Source organism: Ipomoea nil, unplaced genomic scaffold, assembly GCF_001879475.1.
Source record: "Ipomoea nil cultivar Tokyo-kokei standard unplaced genomic scaffold, Asagao_1.1 scaffold1421, whole genome shotgun sequence".
Taxonomy (NCBI): domain Eukaryota; kingdom Viridiplantae; phylum Streptophyta; class Magnoliopsida; order Solanales; family Convolvulaceae; genus Ipomoea; species Ipomoea nil.
The window spans coordinates 8,507,258-8,524,356 of record NW_017617849.1 but is presented as its reverse complement, the minus strand read 5'-3'; the positions used below and the strand labels follow the sequence as shown (position 1 = coordinate 8,524,356).

The window sequence follows — 17,099 nt, the reverse complement described above, 5'->3', positions numbered from 1 at the left end:
GTACAAGTTTAAAGGCATATTTGATGGACAGATGTAATTACTCTACATAATTCATTGGGCTACTAACTCTCATTTGACTATAACTTTATATATACAAGTTAATACCATCTAAGGTCCTCCGAGTATAGTGATTTTGTCACGTTTAGCCCTAAACTTTCAAATTACCACCTATGATGCTTCAAATTTCAAATTGTTACCATCCGTAGTCCAAGTTAACCACATATAGTCCTTCAACTTTTAAAATTTAACCAGTTGTGGTTCTCTTAGAAGGACCATAAGTGGTTAAAATTTTATAATTGAAGGACCATGGGTGATTAAATTTTGATAGTTGAAGGACCATGTGTGGTTAACTTGGATCATGGATGGTATAATTTGAAAGTTAAAGAACCATGGATGGTGGATTTAAAAGTGTAGGACTAAACATGACAAAACCACTATATTCAGAAGACTCTAAATGATATTAACTCTTTTATATACATATGTATTTGTATTTTGACATTTATTAACGTTTTCTCATAACTAATTTATTAAACATTTATAATTTGAACATATCAATTTTCAACATTCAATTTCAACTACTAACATTTTAGCTTTCAGCTTTTAACCATACTTGTCAAACAGAACTTAATTGTGTGCTTAAATATGAAATCTAACGGTATAGGGCCTCCCAAATCATTGGATTCATATACGGAGTATTTTGTTTCCCCGACCGACCGTAAACTCGCAAAGTCCAAGTCAGAAGATGGATCCGGACCGTGGGCCGCGTACAGGGCGGCTCAGTAAATAGAAAATGGCTGAGGTTGGGATGGTACGATCTGAACGAATCTATAGAGCGAGCGCTCAGTTTCGCTAAATATTTGTGTTTTTTTGTACTTGTGCCTGAAAATTTCACTGCCAGAGAACTGGAAAGAGCTTCGCAGCCACCACCGCTGCCATGACTTGTGCTTCTCAGGTCTTCCGTCACTCCAGAAAGGTGTTTTTCATCTTCCTAAGCTTCAAATTCCTAAATGTTTGTCTCATTTTCATATATACACTTGCTTTCGGATTATTCGTGAAGCTTGATCCGCGTGAATGTGGAATAGTACTGAGAAAGTAGTTCAGATTTAGATTGTAATTGTTCAGTCTCGGACGGCATGTCATTATCGTTTTTTTCGTTTGGCGAATTTAATTATCTCTAGAGTGTGAAACCAATTGGCGAACGAGACGTCTGATCGAGCTCTGTTGTAGTGGTTCTCCGTTCTTCTGAGTCGTGATTTTGTTGTTTGTGTGTTTCAGATCAGGAATACTTCCGGCCTGGTAAAGCATGACTGTGCTGCACTTGTTCGCTGGTTTGCAAGTGACACGAGGGCTTTTACCAATAAAGGAGATGGTAGGATTTTGAAATGAACTTCTGGATTTTCTTATTTTTGCTCTTTAATTGTTGCTTCTGAGACTTTTGTTGTTTTACAGATATTTTAATGGTTAGGCAACCTGGTTATGGCCTTAGTATTTCTAATTATCCTCAGGGGAGTAAGTCAGCTACAATTGGCTTGGGTAACAGTTATAGAGCTATTTGTACTGCCATGGTGATTTCACCTATCAAATATTTCTTTCTTTCTCTTCCTACATTTTTATGAATTTGATCTCTCATTGAGTATGCTGTATGTCAAGTTTTGGTCACAACTTAATTAAGTTTATTTGTGTAGGTATCTTCAGTGGGAAAACCAAAGGAAACTGTTCCAGCGGCTGGCATGTTTTTGAACAGAGAATCTTCATGGTTTGTTTTTTCACCACAGTGAACTTGTTATTACGTAATGCATTCAAATTCTGAGTTTTAGTTATCTTTTCCAGTTCGCTGATGCACTTGAGGAGGCGTTTTTCATCAAAAGCTGGTGAGGTTTTACCATATTAATTCTACATTTAGGAATTGGTATTTCAGTTAGAGTGGGCTTCTCTCCTTACACCATTGCCAACCAGTAAACTCTTTCTAGTCTTGATGGTGTTTATTGAATGAAATGTCATTTGGTGCTTTCTCTATTGAAGTTAAAGCCCAGACTCTGGACTGTTGCTGAGAGGGTTAATCTGTAAACCTTTTTATGTTTAATGTTCAATAATTAAATTGCTTTAGTCTAATCTCTACCCTCAAGAGAGGAGTTACCATGTTTCAAGCGTTTTTTGTTTTGTTTCTATTTCCAAGCCATCAGACGAGGTGAACCCTTTTATTATCCTATTTCATAACAATTTCCTACTTATTTTTCAGATCTTCCTCCTCACCAAGAGATAGGGATGCCTTCTCTTTCACCAACAATGACAGAGGCATGCATTTTCCTTTAAGTTGGATGGATGAGCATTTTACCTTTATGGTTGCCTTGTAACTTGTTTGTTATTATGATGATACAGGGAAATATTGCTCGGTGGTTGAAGAAAGAGGGTGATAAAGTTTCTCCTGGTGAAGTACTTTGTGAAGTTGAAACTGTAGGATCCTTTTTACTTGCTTTTACATGCTTGCTGTTGATTAAGTATTTTATTCACTAATTCACATCTAATATCAATTCTGAATTGATATTAATAGGATAAAGCAACTGTAGAGATGGAATGCATGGAGGAGGGGTATCTAGCTAAGATTCTGCTTGGGGACGGAGCTAGTGGGATTAAAGTTGGTGAGGTATTAATGCTATGTGATCTTTTCTTGTGCAGTACTTGTTTGAGATACCTTGTTTCTTTCTGTATTTATTGTTTTATTTCCTCAAATTTGAATTTTCTAATGTTTCTGTGATTTTTATTTCCCCAATTATCTTATGTAATTGTCATTACCATATGCATGTAAGTGGTCAAAGGATCTTTGCAATAGTATGCCTATCTAAAGATTTGATGCACCATCCAACTGCAAAATGGTTTAAGGGTACAACTTTCTTATACATGAGAAATTGCATAAAATTGCAGGTGATTGCCATTACTGTTGAAGAGCAGGAGGATATTGCAAAATTCAAAGATTACCAGCCTTCAACATCAGATGCTGAACCTGCTCCAAAGGCCCCCCCTCCACCACCCCAACCAAAAGAAGAGGTTGCTAAGGAATCTCTTCCTTCTTCACAACCAAAAGCTTCTAAACCTAGCGCACCTCCAGCAGATCGCATTTTTGCTAGTCCTCTTGCTCGAAAACTGGCTGAAGATCACAATGTATATTTTTGTGGCTATCCAATTTTAATTAAGATTATGTAGCTCTTAGAATTCAAGATTGTTTTTTTCAGCATTGTTATTCCAATCACTTTTGTTTAACACTGGTATAGGTACCTCTGTCAAACATCAAGGGAACAGGTCCTGAAGGACGCATTCTGAAGGCTGACATTGAAGATTACCTTGGTAGTTTTTCCTCCTTGCCTCTACTTACATTTAATATTCTTCTTTTCCAACCAGAGGGTCATTATCTGAAGTTGTATTGCTACAACATGACATTTCGCAGCTCACACAAAATGTATTTTGCACTTCCCATATTTGATACTATGATGCTATTGGAGGCTTTTCTCGAATTAGCCCAGAACGTATTTTCTCATCTTCCCGGCTCTCTTCCTTTCTGTACAATGCAGCATCTCATGGAAGGGATTCAAGGGAAGCTTCAGCAGCAGCAGCACCCAAAGCAGAGTCAGATTTAGATTATACAGACATCCCTCATTCACAGATAAGAAAGGTAATTTAGCGTTTCCTGAACATGCTCGCTATCACCTAAGCCATTTTATCTTCAGACTGTTAAGTTCGGGAAATGATTATGCTGCAATGTTTTTCCACTTTTAACATTATGCTATAACAATTACAACAGGTGACAGCTTCACGTTTGTTGCTATCAAAGCAAACGATTCCCCACTATTATTTAACTGTAGATACATGCGTTGACAAACTTATGGAGTAAGTGCTGCTTATATCATCTGGGAATAACTTGGCAACCTCTTTTTATTGATTGCTTAATAATTGTTATATATGTATGTTTATATATTGCTAAAGGCCTAAAGTTGTTCCTCTTTTTATTGATTGCTTAATAATTGTTATATATGTATGTTTATATATTGCTAAAGTTGTTTGGTACCCTACCCTAGTTTGCTTAGTGCTACTTTTTTCTGTAGATTGCGTAGCCAGCTTAACTTATTACAAGAAGCTTCTGGTGGGAAAAAGATATCTGTCAATGATCTTGTAATTAAGGTATTATTTAATCTCGACTCAATGATATCATGAAGTGTCTACCTGGTGAGTTTTTGGTCCAAGTCAATTATACTTTAATGAACTCTATTGCAGGCTGCTGCTTTAGCTCTTCGAAAAGTTCCACAGTGCAATAGTTCATGGACCAACGATTACATTCGTCAGTAAGTTGAATGCTTACACAGTAAGCACCATTTTATGATTGCCATGGAACACTCGAAATTGAGATTCCACTTTTTGGACCAACACAGGTTTCACAATGTAAATATCAGTGTTGCAGTGCAGACAGATAAAGGCCTATATGTTCCTGTTGTTAGGGTGAGTTACAAGCTCGAAATTTCTTTGCAATCTTTTTTATTTCTAATTTCGTAAGTTCACTTAAGAGAAAAGTTGTATTTGGCAGGATGCTGACAAGAAAGGTTTATCCAAGATTGCTGAGGAAGTCAAGTATTTAGCACAAAAAGCAAAAGAAAATAGCTTGAAGCCTGAAGATTATGAGGTTTGGACTTTGGATTACCCTTTTGTGACTTGAATGTTTGTCTGTTTGATTCAAGTGTAATAAGTCATTTTATATACTTGTCTATTGCTAATCTCGTTTGCAGGGAGGCACATTTACAGTGACCAATTTAGGAGGGCCATTTGGTGTTAAACAGTTCTGTGCAATTGTTAATCCTCCTCAGGCAGCTATTCTAGCCATTGGATCAGGTAAAAAAAAAAAAGGATTGTCTTTCAACAATTTCAATCTCTTAGACTTCTCATCTCTCTTTTGCTTGAGCAGCTGAAAAGAGAGTGGTACCCGGTCAAGGTCCAGACCAATTTAAGTTATCATCTTTAATGTCTGCGACTCTGAGCTGTGATCATCGGGTTATTGATGGTGAGTTTTCAATATTCAACTAGTATGTAAAAGAACTCTAATCCAATTGTGTTTGCTTCACATATTAAGATACTAAAGCTGGAGGTTTCAATTTGTTCCCTGTTTATTAGGTGCAATTGGTGCAGAATGGCTGAAAACATTCAAAGGCTACATCGAGAACCCAGAATCTATGCTTCTGTAGATGATAGATCACTCTTTCTAGCTTGCATATCTTCATTAAAAGCTGATCACTTCTGGACTTCAAAATGTGTTTGCTTGACCTTTAGCAGATCCATCCACCCATTGGGTAAACACTTGACAGCTTCCAAATAACACGGCCTGGGGAGAAATACCTTAATGTTCTTTCATCCCAAAGGATACATAGATTCTTTTTTCCTGCAACAATAACAGCTGACGGCCACTTTGTTGTGTATCTGGACCACAGATTGTTACTCTGAAAGATCTTAATGCGCTCATAATTTCTTTTTGTCATTACGAAATTCTACACTTAGCACAGTTCAACCCTAGACAGTGTGTAATTTAATGCACCATGGCTAACTCCATCGTGTAACAATAGCAGCATACACACATAGATCAAAAGAACACAACAGTATCACACATAAATCTGTAAGAACAAGGTAAATTGTATACTCATCACCTGGTTTTTTCTGCAAAATTTATTGAATAGCACTATGCTACTACAACTACTAAAGAGTATATCAGAAAAAAATGTAGACATGTCTGGTAAAGCATGCACCCTTCATGCCCCAACTACATTGTTGATCAATATGACAATCAATTTCTCAAACGGTTGATCAAAATTTTTTTCTCTACTGATGTAAAACGTGAAAGGCAACAAACAAGACAAAGAAGAAAATTCTCAGATTGGAACATAGCGTTTCATTGCCTGTTTTGCGGTGACTCCCAATCCAACAACCACGCCGCCGATGACTCCGGCGACTGCTGCAGACCTCAGCCCCGACGCCGCCCTGTAGAGCGCGCCAGTGCCCAATCCCGCCACTACGCTGTTGATGACGTCATCCGTATCCCTGGCCGCGACCATGCCGCTCTCCATCCCAGCATAAAGCAGCCCGATAACGCCCGCCCGGTTCCCGAACTTCCGGCCCGTGTGGCCCGACCCGTTGAGGATTCTGTTGACCCGGAGTTTCATGGTGTCTCCAGCCTCCGAAGCTCTGACGCCGTCAACGAAACCTTTACCCGCCCCGACGGTGGCGCCGGCGAGATAGCCGATGCCTGTGTAGTAGGTGAGGTTCTCCCCCCAGGATCGGCGCTGCGCTACGGACTCCTCTTGAAAAAGGAATTCAGGGGACGTGGGGAGCTTGTAAAGAGACTGTATTGGAACTTGGAGGTCGTGGTAAGGGTTGTAGAGCCGTCGATTCTGAAGATCTTGGTCGTTATCTCCGTCGGCGTGATTCGTAGCTCCGGCCTGATACGCCATTTTACAAACTCGCTGTGATCTGCTCCGCCCCTCTCGTACTAAGGTTAGGGTTTGGCTCGAGCAATCAGAAAGAGAAACTCAGGTAGAGAGAGAATGCTGACCACCTTTTCTTATATTTATATGTATATAATGCGTAAGGAGAAAGAAATACGGAGTAGGCTTTCTGAGGTGACAGTATCCGTAATACGACGTCGTGGGCGCTTTACATATATATAACGAAAATTTCCTTTTATAATTTTCTAGAAAATTCTCAAAATAGTCATTGAACTATGTCTATTTCTTTCAAATTGGTCTTATACTTTTAATTGAATTCAAATTGGTCCTCAAACTATTAAATTTTAAACTAAATCGATTATCTGTTAGTTAGGCGTGAATTTAGTCGTCAAATTAAAGAGCAAAACATGAAATTTACATTGTATAATGTTTAGATTATTAGCGCTTTTGATTTTTCTTCCAAATTAGCGAAAGAATTGTTAAAGCCTGAAGAATCTTAATTCAATTGAAGCTAAACAAAAATAACGAAGTCGAAATTTTTATATAACATAATATATGAGTTGAATTTCATATTTTGCCCTTTAATTTGACATCAAGTTCACGCTTAATTAACGAATTATTAATTTGACCTAAAATCTAATAATTAAATGATCATTTTGAGTTCAATTAAAAATCATAGGACTAACATCTAAGATCATTTTGGAAATTTCCTCTATAATTTTCTATCGGAGAAGATAATTAAATCATTAATACATTAACTAATCCGGTTAGAGTGGGAAAGGAATGTACCTCCGTCCCGCCATGGCGCTATCAGCGCCGACGTGTTCCGGTTGCTCAATCGCGGCTGTTCGACGGATAAATGGCCTTTTCCGGGCTATTTTATCCTTCCCTGTTAGGCAATATTGTTTCCAGAGTGACCACTACTACAGTAAGAAGTCTCTGAAGTACTGGGATGACTTCTACAAGCGCCACCAAAACAAGGTCTCCGCGAACTTAGTTATTAGAATTTAATTTAAGGTGTTAAACAACTCTCTGAGTTAATAGTTTCAATTTTTATTTTACGGATTATAGTACATTTGCACGTTTCTACAGTTTTTCAAGGACAGGCATTACTTGGAGAAGGATTGGGGAAGGCATTTTTGTAATGAAGATGCTGATGGTAAAGGAAAGGTTGTTTTAGAGGTGATGACTTTGTATCCATCCCTTCGTCTTAAATTCTTAGAGTTCTCTTACTGAGCAACTTTGATTGTCAAAAATATGCAATTACAGGTAGGTTGTGGAGCTGGGAATTCAATTTTTCCCCTTGTTGCTGCATTTCCCAGGCTCTTTGTTCATGCTTGTGATTTTTCACCTCAAGCAGTAGGACTTGTTAAGGTAGGAGTGTAGGATAATCATTCTTTTCCTACTAAGCAGATTACATATTTGTCTCATCTCTATCTTTGTCAGGTCTTACTGAATTGAAATGTTTTTTTTTTTTCCCCCAATCTTTGTAAGTTGTCAAATTAGGTATTGAAGGAATGTGTTACTAAGCAGTCTTAATCTGGGATAGGGAAATATTTGAAATCTTGGGTTTAGCTGTTGTTGTTTGCGATGAGTAGTTATACAATTGTGTGCATTCATGAAGGAGCTTAACTTTGGATCTTATTAACACAGTCCCATGAAAATTTTGATGCTGAGAGGATACATGTCTTTGTCTGTGATGCTGCTAAGGATGATCTCAGTTCTGAAATCACATCCTCAACTGTTGATGTTGTTACCCTGGTAAGTGTAGGCAGTGACTAATGACTATTAGTGTTCTAGTTTGTGTATCTGCTTCCTATTTGTATCTATTGATTAAAGTACAAACATCTCTATTGATGCATTGTAATTGTCTTCCTTCATTTTTATCTTTATTGTTTTACAAGTTGCACCTAACTTCTTGGTAGATCTTTATGTTGTCTGCAGTTTCTCCAAATAAGATGCCTTCAATTTTACAGAACTGTAAAAAAGTACTAAAGGTACTCTTTGGTTGGATTAAAACATTTTCACTTGCTTTTCCTTTATTCTTTAATCTTGGCCTGTTTATGTCAGTAGATATGCTAATATTGCTTGTGTCTGCAGCCAAACGGTCACATTCTTTTTCGAGATTATGCACTTGGAGATTCTACTCAAGTAAGACATAATGTTGATTCAAGTTCAGAACATTATTATGGACCAAATTGGGTTAAGAAGCCTTTTTGTTGTTCTATTTCCTGTGCAAAAAGAGTGAATATTCTCATTTTACTTTTTAATCTTGAATCTACTTTCTATTTAATCAAGGCATGTTTTGATTCATCAAAACATGGAGCAGCTAGCTTTTTTTCATCAATATTTTTTGCCAATTTTTCAGGTGAAATTGCATAAGAGAAACCAGATGATTAGTCAGAATTTTTATTTTCGAGGAGATGGCACTGTAAGTGGTTGCAAAGTCTGGATATTGATTGTCATCAAGGTCTACCATTTTATTGTTTACAATTCTAATTCTAATGGTTTCTATTACTATGTTAGTGCTCATTCTATTTCTCCGAGGAATTATTGTCAACATTATTTGTACAAGCCGGATTTGATGTTGTAGATGTCAACACATACTGTATGGAAATAGAGAATCGTTATTGGAATATTACCATGCCAAGGTATGCCTATTATTCCTTTTTCTCATTGCCATTATGATTGGTTGTTCTTTATGTTCTCATCTTGACTGTGAATATATAAATTTCTATTATTCTTTATGCTTCCTACTAGCACTTTGCTGTAGCTAAGTTAACGATATTGGTAGATAGGTTCTTCCTTAGAGGGGAAAGTAATAGTAGAATATGGAAACATTAGATATCATTTCTTTAACAAGTTTATACTTGATTCCTAGCACAAATCAGTATCAATATACCTTGTGTATATCAACACATTCTGTCAGTAGAAATACTGTGATCTATGTCCGAGAGCCAACCTGCAAGCTGTTTAACTTCTAGATATTTATCCTTTTATTGCACCTTCATCTTCTGATGAATAACTGTTGGGGCTCCATCTTCTTAGGCGGTGGCTACGGGCTGTTTTCAGGAAGTCCTAAGTTTTGGATGCTTGCCCCATTTGCATTTTTTTGTATTCAGAGAAGAATTCTCAATGATCTAAGTCAACTTGCCCTTCAGATATTCGTTTATTCATTTCAGCCGATGTGACTACTATATGTCAGACACTGACTATGATTAATTGACATTCATGAGGTACGTGGACTGCTTGGTGCATTGTGGTATAAACCAAGATTAAAGGGAATGATATGTTTTGTGTAATTGCTGAGTCTGCAAAGCTGGAAATTTATGTTTCACATGCTAGTCATGGTGGGTTAGCTTATATGCAGTTTTTTAGCAGGGTTTAGAAAAACATGATTTTCTTAGGATGAACCCTCTTTTGTAAAATTATACATGTGTAATGACATTGGCTGGAATTAGCATTGGTATCAAAACCCAAATGAAATTTTGTCATAATGATTATTTCTTGCATATTTGTACATCTGTTATTTGTTATTATTATTATTATTATTATTATTATTATTATTATTATTATTTGCATATATATGAAAACTTTGGAGAAAAGTTCTGAAAAGTCAAATTGATACCATCACACATGTTCATTGTCAGTGTGGGTTTCTGTCAATGAAGGTCAATCTTTCATTGAATAAATGGAAGGTTATAAAATTACATCACAATGCACCCCACCCCCCAACCCCTGAAGAAAAAAAAAAGGATTGAGGAAAGGAGTGTGTTACAAGTTTTGGGTCACAGCATATTATATATACAACCAGCAGGGCAACAAAACAACCTACCAAAAGCTTCCTTCTTGATAGCACCCTTGAATGACTCGTTAAGATTGAAGAAAGAGAGTTTAATGTAGATAGAACTTACCTGGCTTATTGGTAAGGTTTCTGGAAAATTTTGAGGTCTCTTAGTCGTTCCAATTCAGGCAATATGACTGAACCAAGATCTGGTCTATCACCCCCCCTCAATTCACAACACTGCACAGCCAAATTTGCATAGGATAGAGCATCCTGGACAGGCCAATCATTCACTGCCGGATCAAGTATGCCTGCAAAATTTCCTTCTTCTATTGCCATCTTAACATGGTGTGCCAGGCCTATTGGAGGCCTAGCCGTAATAATTTGTAACAGCAATACACCCAGTGAGTAAACATCTGATTTTGTACTCAACTTCCCGGTTTGTTGATACTCGGGGTCAATATAACAGAATGTCCCAGCGGCTGCTGTCATTTGATACTGAGTGACACAATCAGCCACAGATGGTGGAACTAGCCTGGCTAAGCCCACGTCAGCGATCTTGCTCACATAATTTCTATCTAAGAGAATGTTTGCAGGTTTGATATCACGATGCACGATGGGGGCTGGTTTTGTCTTATGAAGGAAGTGAAGGGCAGTGGCTATCTCAGCAGCTATTTTGAAACGGATGTTACATGGTATTGGAGGCGTGTTGTTTTTGCAAAAGAGCCTATCATCTAAGCTGCCATTATCCAAGTATTCATAGACAAGGCAACCATACTCGTGGCAGGCACCCATCAAGAGAACCATATTTGGATGCCTTAAGCTGCTCAGAATCCCAATCTGCAGCATAAAAGTAAGTTGCAAGAGAAATAGTTTATTAAGCTAGGCTGGCATTTGGCATATATATATATATATATATATATATATATATACACACACTGAAAACAATGGATCTAAAATACCTCTTGCTGAAACTGTATATGCCCTTGTGAGATATCAGGCCTCAGAACTTTAATAGCAACATCCATGCAGTCCATAAAGGCCCTGAACACCGGGCCATATCCACCTTCACCAATCTTTCCTGAATCTGCAAAATAATTTGTTGCAACTTCAATCTCTTCAATTGTGTATCTTCTATACTGAAACTTGTTGTGTTCTAATGTATCTACTGCCTCCTGCTGACGCTTAAATTCTGTGTCCTTTTTCTTCTGGGATTCCAATTCTGCTTTGTGTTGTGCCATTTCTTCTCCAAAAGTACTCTTGCTCTTTATATGCTTCTCCCTTTGTATAGTGAGCAGTGCAGGGGCTTGCTTGGAATCTTCTAATCTGTGCTTCTCTTCTGGCTTCCGTTCAAATCCTCTTAAAACCTGGTAATGAAATACAAACTCGTTGATGTACTGATACACACCCAAGGGAATGGGTGGTTTACTCACGCAAAAAAAGGGAATCAATACAAGATTGGAAAGCAAGAAATCTGGACAGCAAATCAGGCAAATCAAACAATCAACACACTGATCAAGGGACAAGTTGAAATCATGCAACTTGACAGAAATAAATCAGCTTCTCAATTCTCTCCCTTTACTATATTTATTTTCTGCATTGCATTATAAAGTGTAACCTTCTCAAGAGAGGAGGGCATCCGATAATCTTCCTTAGTCTTTAAGCTTTAGTAGCTAGGCAAGAGCCTAAAACTCTTGTGGGGCAAGAGCCTAAAACTCTTGTTGGGGAAAGTCTTGTGACTTCCTGTTTTTTTTTTTTCTTTAGTTTCTAGTCTATCAAAATACCTCCTTGTTCTTTTCTCTAACAAATTGGTCCGACCTGCCGTTGAATGGCGAACACACAAGATTCCCGCATAGAGACGTTAGAGAAGAACCAAGATGCAATCCGTACAGAGTTGACTACATTGACCGATCGATTTACAGCCATAGAAGCTTCTGTGGCTAGGATGTCTGATCTCATCGCTCTCTCCTTCCAAGGCGGAGGGCACAACAATGCCAATGCTTCATCAACTTCCATCCCACGCCGAATTCAACCTCTCTTCCAGAACATGTTCAGCCGGACAACACCTCGCTGCCCATTGGAAAAACAGAACTTCCTACATTTGAAGGCACAGATCCGATTGGGTGGTTAGCTAGAGTGGAGCAGTACTTTGCCACTCATCACACCCCAGAGGATTTGAAGGTCCCAACAGCTTTCGTTAGTATGGAGGGGGCAGCTCTGCATTGGCTCCGATGGCTACAACAACAACAACCCACTCTTACTTGGACTCAATTCACACATGACCTTTTGGAAGAATTTGGCGAAGAATTGCCTGGGCCACCGTTTGAACAGCTTGCCGCTCTTCGTCAAACGGGCTTGGTGGATGAATTCATAGCTGCGTTTCGAGCGCGCATTGCCCAAATTCCTGGACTTGCTCCTCACATTCAATTAGGGCTTTTTTCTCAATGGCTTGAAACCTGCAATTCGGGTGCGGCTCTGACCGAATGATGTGACAGATCTCCGAACAGCGCGCGGCAGAACGAGAAATTGAATTTCTCTCCACAGGACGGCTCCTTGGACGCAGTCTGCATGACGAAAATGCAGCGCTCCAGATAATTCATTCACATAGTGGGTCTACTTGGTCTAATGGGCATGGGAAGAATTCCCAAACCAATTCTGTTTTGAATTATTCACAGCCCAAACCCATTCCAACCCAGTCTCAATTCTCTGGTAGCAATCAAACATCTTCCTTCTCCTCCCAAACACAACCTGCGTTTCCTGCTATGCAATCTTCGGTGCGCAATTCCGACACGTCAACGTCACGAGCTCCGGCATGACATTATTCTAACAAAGAGTATCTAGACATGCGCGCCAAGGGACTTTGTTTCCGTTGTCAGCAACCGTACAGTCCGCTTCATGTATGCCTGAATAAATCCTTGCGAACTCTAATTGCAGCAGAGGATGACGAGGACGAAACGAGCGACGAACCTGGTGTAACTGACCAAATTGACACCGGGCAATATAAGACAATTTTTCCACTCTAGCCTTGGGGACAAGGCTGTTTCTTTGGTGGGTGGCAATGATACACACCCAAGGGAATGGGTGGTTTACTCACGCAAAAAATGGGAATCAACATAAGATTGGAAAGCAAGAAATCTGGACAGTAAATCAGGCAAATCAAACAATCAAACAATCAACACACTGATCAAGGGACAAGCTTAAATCATGCAACCTGACAGAAATAAATCAGCTTCTCAATTCTCTCCCTTTACTATATTTATTTTCTGCATTGCATTATAAAGTGTAACCTCCTCAAGAGAGGAGGGCATCCAATAATATTCCTTAGTCTTTAAGCTTTAGTAGCTAGGCAAGAGCCTAAAACTCTTGTTGGGGAAAGTCTTGTGATTTCCTGTTTCTTTTCTTTAGTTTCTAGTCTATCAAAATACCTCCTTGTTCTTTTCTCTAACATGTACACCCTATGAACAGATGTTCAATGTGTCATGATCAATACAAGTAGTACTAACCGCCTGTTTAGCAAAATCTGCTTGTTTGGTAGCTTCATTAAGTTTTGCTAGGGTCCTGTTTAATTCTTGTCTTAGTCTTATCACTTCCTCATCTTCTTCCACCTGTAATATATGCATCACAGTAAGCGGAAACACAAGTCTAGTGAGATATTTCATAATTTTTACTCTCCTTTTCCTGATTGGAAACTTATATGAACTCACCCCTATGGCAGAGATGATAGAGGCCCCAGAAGTAGCATCTGAAATGACAGAATGTTCATAGTGTCCAAATGACACATTGGAGGAGAGAGTCGTTGGCCCTGAAAGTTCAGTTTCAGCTTCAGAACAGAACGAGCTATCTCCAGTATAACCACCATGGAGATTTAGCTGGCTATGCTTGTCGTGCAGCATCTGTTGCATAGAACCGGCGCTAGTTTTTGCAGGGGAAGGATTCTTGTTGCCATAGTTGTTGGTAGGTCTTGGGCCTCTTGGCGTTGCCTGTGGAGAAGTCATATTCCTGCAGCCAAGCTGCCTCAATAACATCTGTGAGGTATTATTGTCAGTGATGCTCTTTGCAGAACTAGCACTGCTAATGCTGGACATGCTCTCCCATTGGCTCCTTGGTATAGATTCACTGCTGTAGCTGATGGTGCTGGCGGCAGATGGCGGCGGCAAAGGATTCTTGCAGCCTTGAAAACCGTCCCAGGGATCACCTCCTCTCCTCTCAACCCACCCCTGGCTGCCTCCATCACAGGACTCCATAGAGCCTGCACTGGATCTCCAAGTCCCCTGGCTGAAAATGAAGCCAACCAGAAAACTGAATGATCGTGTTCTGTTTCAACTAACAGTGAAACTGCATATCTACCAGAGCTTTCTTACCTAGGGAAATCCCCGATAAAATGGGTATCAGGTGAAGGTAGACTTGACAGAGGTGAATGGTGGCCGGACTTGCCTCCCACAGGAGGACGAGTAGCTGTTCTTATGTTGTGCACTTTCCCCTTGGAGGATACTACATGCACCGAACAGAAATCAGGAACCGATTTTCCTAAGCTGGTCGGGACATCAGCATTCTTAAACGCTCTGTCAGACACAACAATGTACAACCAATCAAGAATCCATTATAATCCCCTCATCCAACAGAGCTCTGAAACCTGCAGAGGATCATTGAACTGGAAATACCTTGCGAGAACGCCCCTGTTTGAAGCTCCCACCACGATGTTGGCAATGGAACACCCACATATATACTCAGATAGCGAGGTGGCAACGTCAACCCCAACCAAAATCACCTCTCTTGCTGCAACCTGCAAGAACCCAAATAATCTCATGCATCCACCAGCTTCAGTTTGCATCTCCTTTCAGATACAAATACTAGCCAAGTTGGTAAGACTCTTGACTTAGTAACTACAAGATTTCATGTTTAACTCCCAATGGGAGCGGTTTTGAGCTTTTGACCACCTAGACTGGTTTACTTCATTGTGGCCCGGTCGATTAGATCACAAGATGACAATATGTGATTTACTCACTGCACATCCTTTTGGATAGTGAGAAAAATAAAATATAAAGACGAGGACTAGGACTTACCCCTCTTCGAGCACATAAACCACGGAAAGGAAGGAAAAAGCTGTGCATTTCATGCGCTGTTGTGCCCCGATCCGCTAAAGAAACAATCTTTTGTTAATTGATTTGATGAATGTAACAGCAAAGGCGAAAAATCAATGAAATACACGTACATGATTGCATGGTCTGTTGGAGGAAGACATGGGCGAGGATGATGGTGCGGGATTTGATGGCGAGGTTTTCCAATGCCCATTTGACAGCCTGTTGGCTGTTCTTGTCTTTGTCTATGGCCACGGCGGTAACGCTGCCGATTTCTTGATGACCCATCGCGATACTATTCCTTTGCCGCGCCGTGAAAATGTGTGTGTATATATATATAATGTATATATATAAAGAATGGATATTTACCTACCTCCGGCCTTCAAATATGTATGTTGGCTGTGCTGTTTGGCCGGAAGGTTGGTGTACACGGCGGTGCCACTACCGGACCACCTGTTAAGCACAGCTACGCATGATGCATACCCGCCCGGAGGAGATGGAGCAATGGTTAGTTATTTGCCATAAATATTGAAAAATGGTTGTTGGGCTCCCAATTTCATATTCCTTATTTTTCTCGGGTTCTTATTTGGGCCAACCTAACCCGACTCCATTCCAATTCTCAAGCATGCATGCGCATCATTATATCCATAGATCATAGTTACTACTTTGTACTTCTTGTTGGAGGTAAATTATATTGCACCATTAATAAATGTTCCTTCTTAATATATTAAATGTACATTATTTGTTTATTAAAAATTTATTATTTGGTAGTATATATATCAAATAATATATCTTTAAAAATAAACATTTAATGTATTAAAAATAAATCTTATGTCAATGGTCTATGATATAATGATTGTTCGACAGAACAATAGGTTCGACTGAAAGAATATTGATTAGAATCAAAATGTTGGGTAACTCTAGGGATAACAACGGTCCTTGTTCAACTCCTGGTTGAAGTGTATAATTAGTACAAGTTTTAAGTATATTATTAAGTATAATAAGAATATATAGACTAGAGATCAAATACGGAGTTCTTAGGTAAAAAAATGGGTGAAATATTAGCCATTGATCTAGCAAAAATCAATAGCTCAAAATGAAGATTTTTACTTTTTTTTTTATAAAAAAAATACAGTGGCATTATGGTAATTTTGTATAAGTTCAATGCTTAAGGTGCGCAAGTTTAAAGCTTAAGGTGTGTAAGTTTATAACTTAAGTGCGTAAATTTATAGCTTTAGTTATTGCCTAAGTTTAAAACTTAAGGTGCTTAAGTTTATAGCTTAAGGTGCGTATGTTTAAAGCTTAATGTGCGTATTTTTAAAGCTTAAGGTGCATTGATTTAACTCTTAAGGTGCACGACTTACAGACTCGCATAAATTTCAAGCTCAAGGTGCATCAGTTTCCAACTTAAATGCATGAATTTAACTCTTAAGGTGCACAACTTTGATTCATTAGGAATATCGACTTACATACTCTAGGTGCATAAATTTAAAGCTTAAGGTCCATTATTTTATAGCTTAAGGTGCATCAGTTCAGTAGCTAAGATGCATCATTTTAAAACTTAAGGTGCATCAATTCAATACATAAGGTGCAATAATTCGACACTTAAGGTGCATCAATTCAATACATAAGGTGCAATAATTCGACACTTAAGGTGCATCAATTCGAGACTTAAGGTACATAAGTTCAGTACTTAAGGTGCATAATTTCGACACTTAAGGTGCATCAGTTTGAGACTTAAAGGTACATAAATTTGAAGAC

At 38.8% G+C, this 17,099-nt stretch overlaps 4 protein-coding genes across 4 annotated transcripts; 2 read left to right on the top strand and 2 right to left on the bottom strand.

The window, feature by feature from the left end:
* The first annotated feature begins 775 nt into the window (after window positions 1-775).
* On the top strand, window positions 776-5,515 carry LOC109187506 (dihydrolipoyllysine-residue acetyltransferase component 2 of pyruvate dehydrogenase complex, mitochondrial). Its single transcript, XM_019337710.1, has 19 exons — window positions 776-973; window positions 1,276-1,369; window positions 1,450-1,565; window positions 1,686-1,756; window positions 1,831-1,871; window positions 2,240-2,295; window positions 2,380-2,454; window positions 2,552-2,644; window positions 2,923-3,159; window positions 3,270-3,342; window positions 3,567-3,667; window positions 3,797-3,882; window positions 4,098-4,173; window positions 4,267-4,334; window positions 4,422-4,488; window positions 4,574-4,669; window positions 4,773-4,875; window positions 4,949-5,044; window positions 5,155-5,515. Exons 1-19 carry the CDS (start codon window positions 935-937, stop codon window positions 5,223-5,225), a joined length of 1,659 nt encoding a protein of 552 aa, XP_019193255.1. The 5' UTR covers window positions 776-934; the 3' UTR covers window positions 5,226-5,515.
* Window positions 5,516-5,672: 157 nt separating this feature from the next.
* On the bottom strand, window positions 5,673-6,587 carry LOC109187514 (mitochondrial import inner membrane translocase subunit TIM23-2-like). The gene has a single exon (XM_019337725.1). It carries the CDS (start codon window positions 6,480-6,482, stop codon window positions 5,904-5,906), a length of 579 nt encoding a protein of 192 aa, XP_019193270.1. The 5' UTR covers window positions 6,483-6,587; the 3' UTR covers window positions 5,673-5,903.
* Window positions 6,588-7,248: 661 nt separating this feature from the next.
* Window positions 7,249-9,979, top strand: LOC109187511 (methyltransferase-like protein 6). The gene is made up of 9 exons (XM_019337719.1): window positions 7,249-7,457; window positions 7,569-7,658; window positions 7,746-7,850; window positions 8,130-8,237; window positions 8,402-8,473; window positions 8,577-8,627; window positions 8,845-8,907; window positions 9,003-9,127; window positions 9,525-9,979. Exons 1-9 carry the CDS (start codon window positions 7,260-7,262, stop codon window positions 9,556-9,558), a joined length of 846 nt encoding a protein of 281 aa, XP_019193264.1. The 5' UTR covers window positions 7,249-7,259; the 3' UTR covers window positions 9,559-9,979.
* A 150-nt stretch (window positions 9,980-10,129) lies between these two features.
* LOC109187457 (U-box domain-containing protein 51-like) lies at window positions 10,130-15,839 on the bottom strand. The gene is made up of 7 exons (XM_019337645.1): window positions 15,324-15,839; window positions 14,922-15,043; window positions 14,622-14,822; window positions 13,965-14,535; window positions 13,763-13,865; window positions 11,223-11,623; window positions 10,130-11,100 (listed from the first exon to the last, which is right to left on the bottom strand). Exons 1-7 carry the CDS (start codon window positions 15,369-15,371, stop codon window positions 10,396-10,398), a joined length of 2,151 nt encoding a protein of 716 aa, XP_019193190.1. The 5' UTR covers window positions 15,372-15,839; the 3' UTR covers window positions 10,130-10,395.
* Between the last annotated feature and the right edge of the window lie 1,260 nt (window positions 15,840-17,099).

What these genes read in the sequence shown, in the direction of transcription:
- LOC109187506 (XM_019337710.1), top strand. Translation starts at nt 935, where the DNA reads ATGACTTGTGCTTCTCAGGTCTTCCGTCACTCCAGAAAG. An exon ending in GCGTTTTTCATCAAAAGCTG is followed by an intron (nt 1,872 to 2,239) that starts GTGAGGTTTTAC and finishes CTTATTTTTCAG; the next exon opens with ATCTTCCTCCTCACCAAGAG. An exon ending in ACCAACGATTACATTCGTCA is followed by an intron (nt 4,335 to 4,421) that starts GTAAGTTGAATG and finishes GGACCAACACAG; the next exon opens with GTTTCACAATGTAAATATCA.
- LOC109187514 (XM_019337725.1), bottom strand. Translation starts at nt 6,482, where the DNA reads ATGGCGTATCAGGCCGGAGCTACGAATCACGCCGACGGAGATAACGAC.
- LOC109187511 (XM_019337719.1), top strand. Translation starts at nt 7,260, where the DNA reads ATGTACCTCCGTCCCGCCATGGCGCTATCAGCGCCGACGTGTTCCGGT. An exon ending in CTGTTGATGTTGTTACCCTG is followed by an intron (nt 8,238 to 8,401) that starts GTAAGTGTAGGC and finishes ACTTCTTGGTAG; the next exon opens with ATCTTTATGTTGTCTGCAGT. An exon ending in ATTTTCGAGGAGATGGCACT is followed by an intron (nt 8,908 to 9,002) that starts GTAAGTGGTTGC and finishes TTACTATGTTAG; the next exon opens with TGCTCATTCTATTTCTCCGA.
- LOC109187457 (XM_019337645.1), bottom strand. Translation starts at nt 15,371, where the DNA reads ATGCACAGCTTTTTCCTTCCTTTCCGTGGTTTATGTGCTCGAAGAGGG. An exon ending in GTTTATGTGCTCGAAGAGGG is followed by an intron (nt 15,044 to 15,323) that starts GTAAGTCCTAGT and finishes GGGTTCTTGCAG; the next exon opens with GTTGCAGCAAGAGAGGTGAT. An exon ending in AACAGGGGCGTTCTCGCAAG is followed by an intron (nt 14,823 to 14,921) that starts GTATTTCCAGTT and finishes TGTGTCTGACAG; the next exon opens with AGCGTTTAAGAATGCTGATG.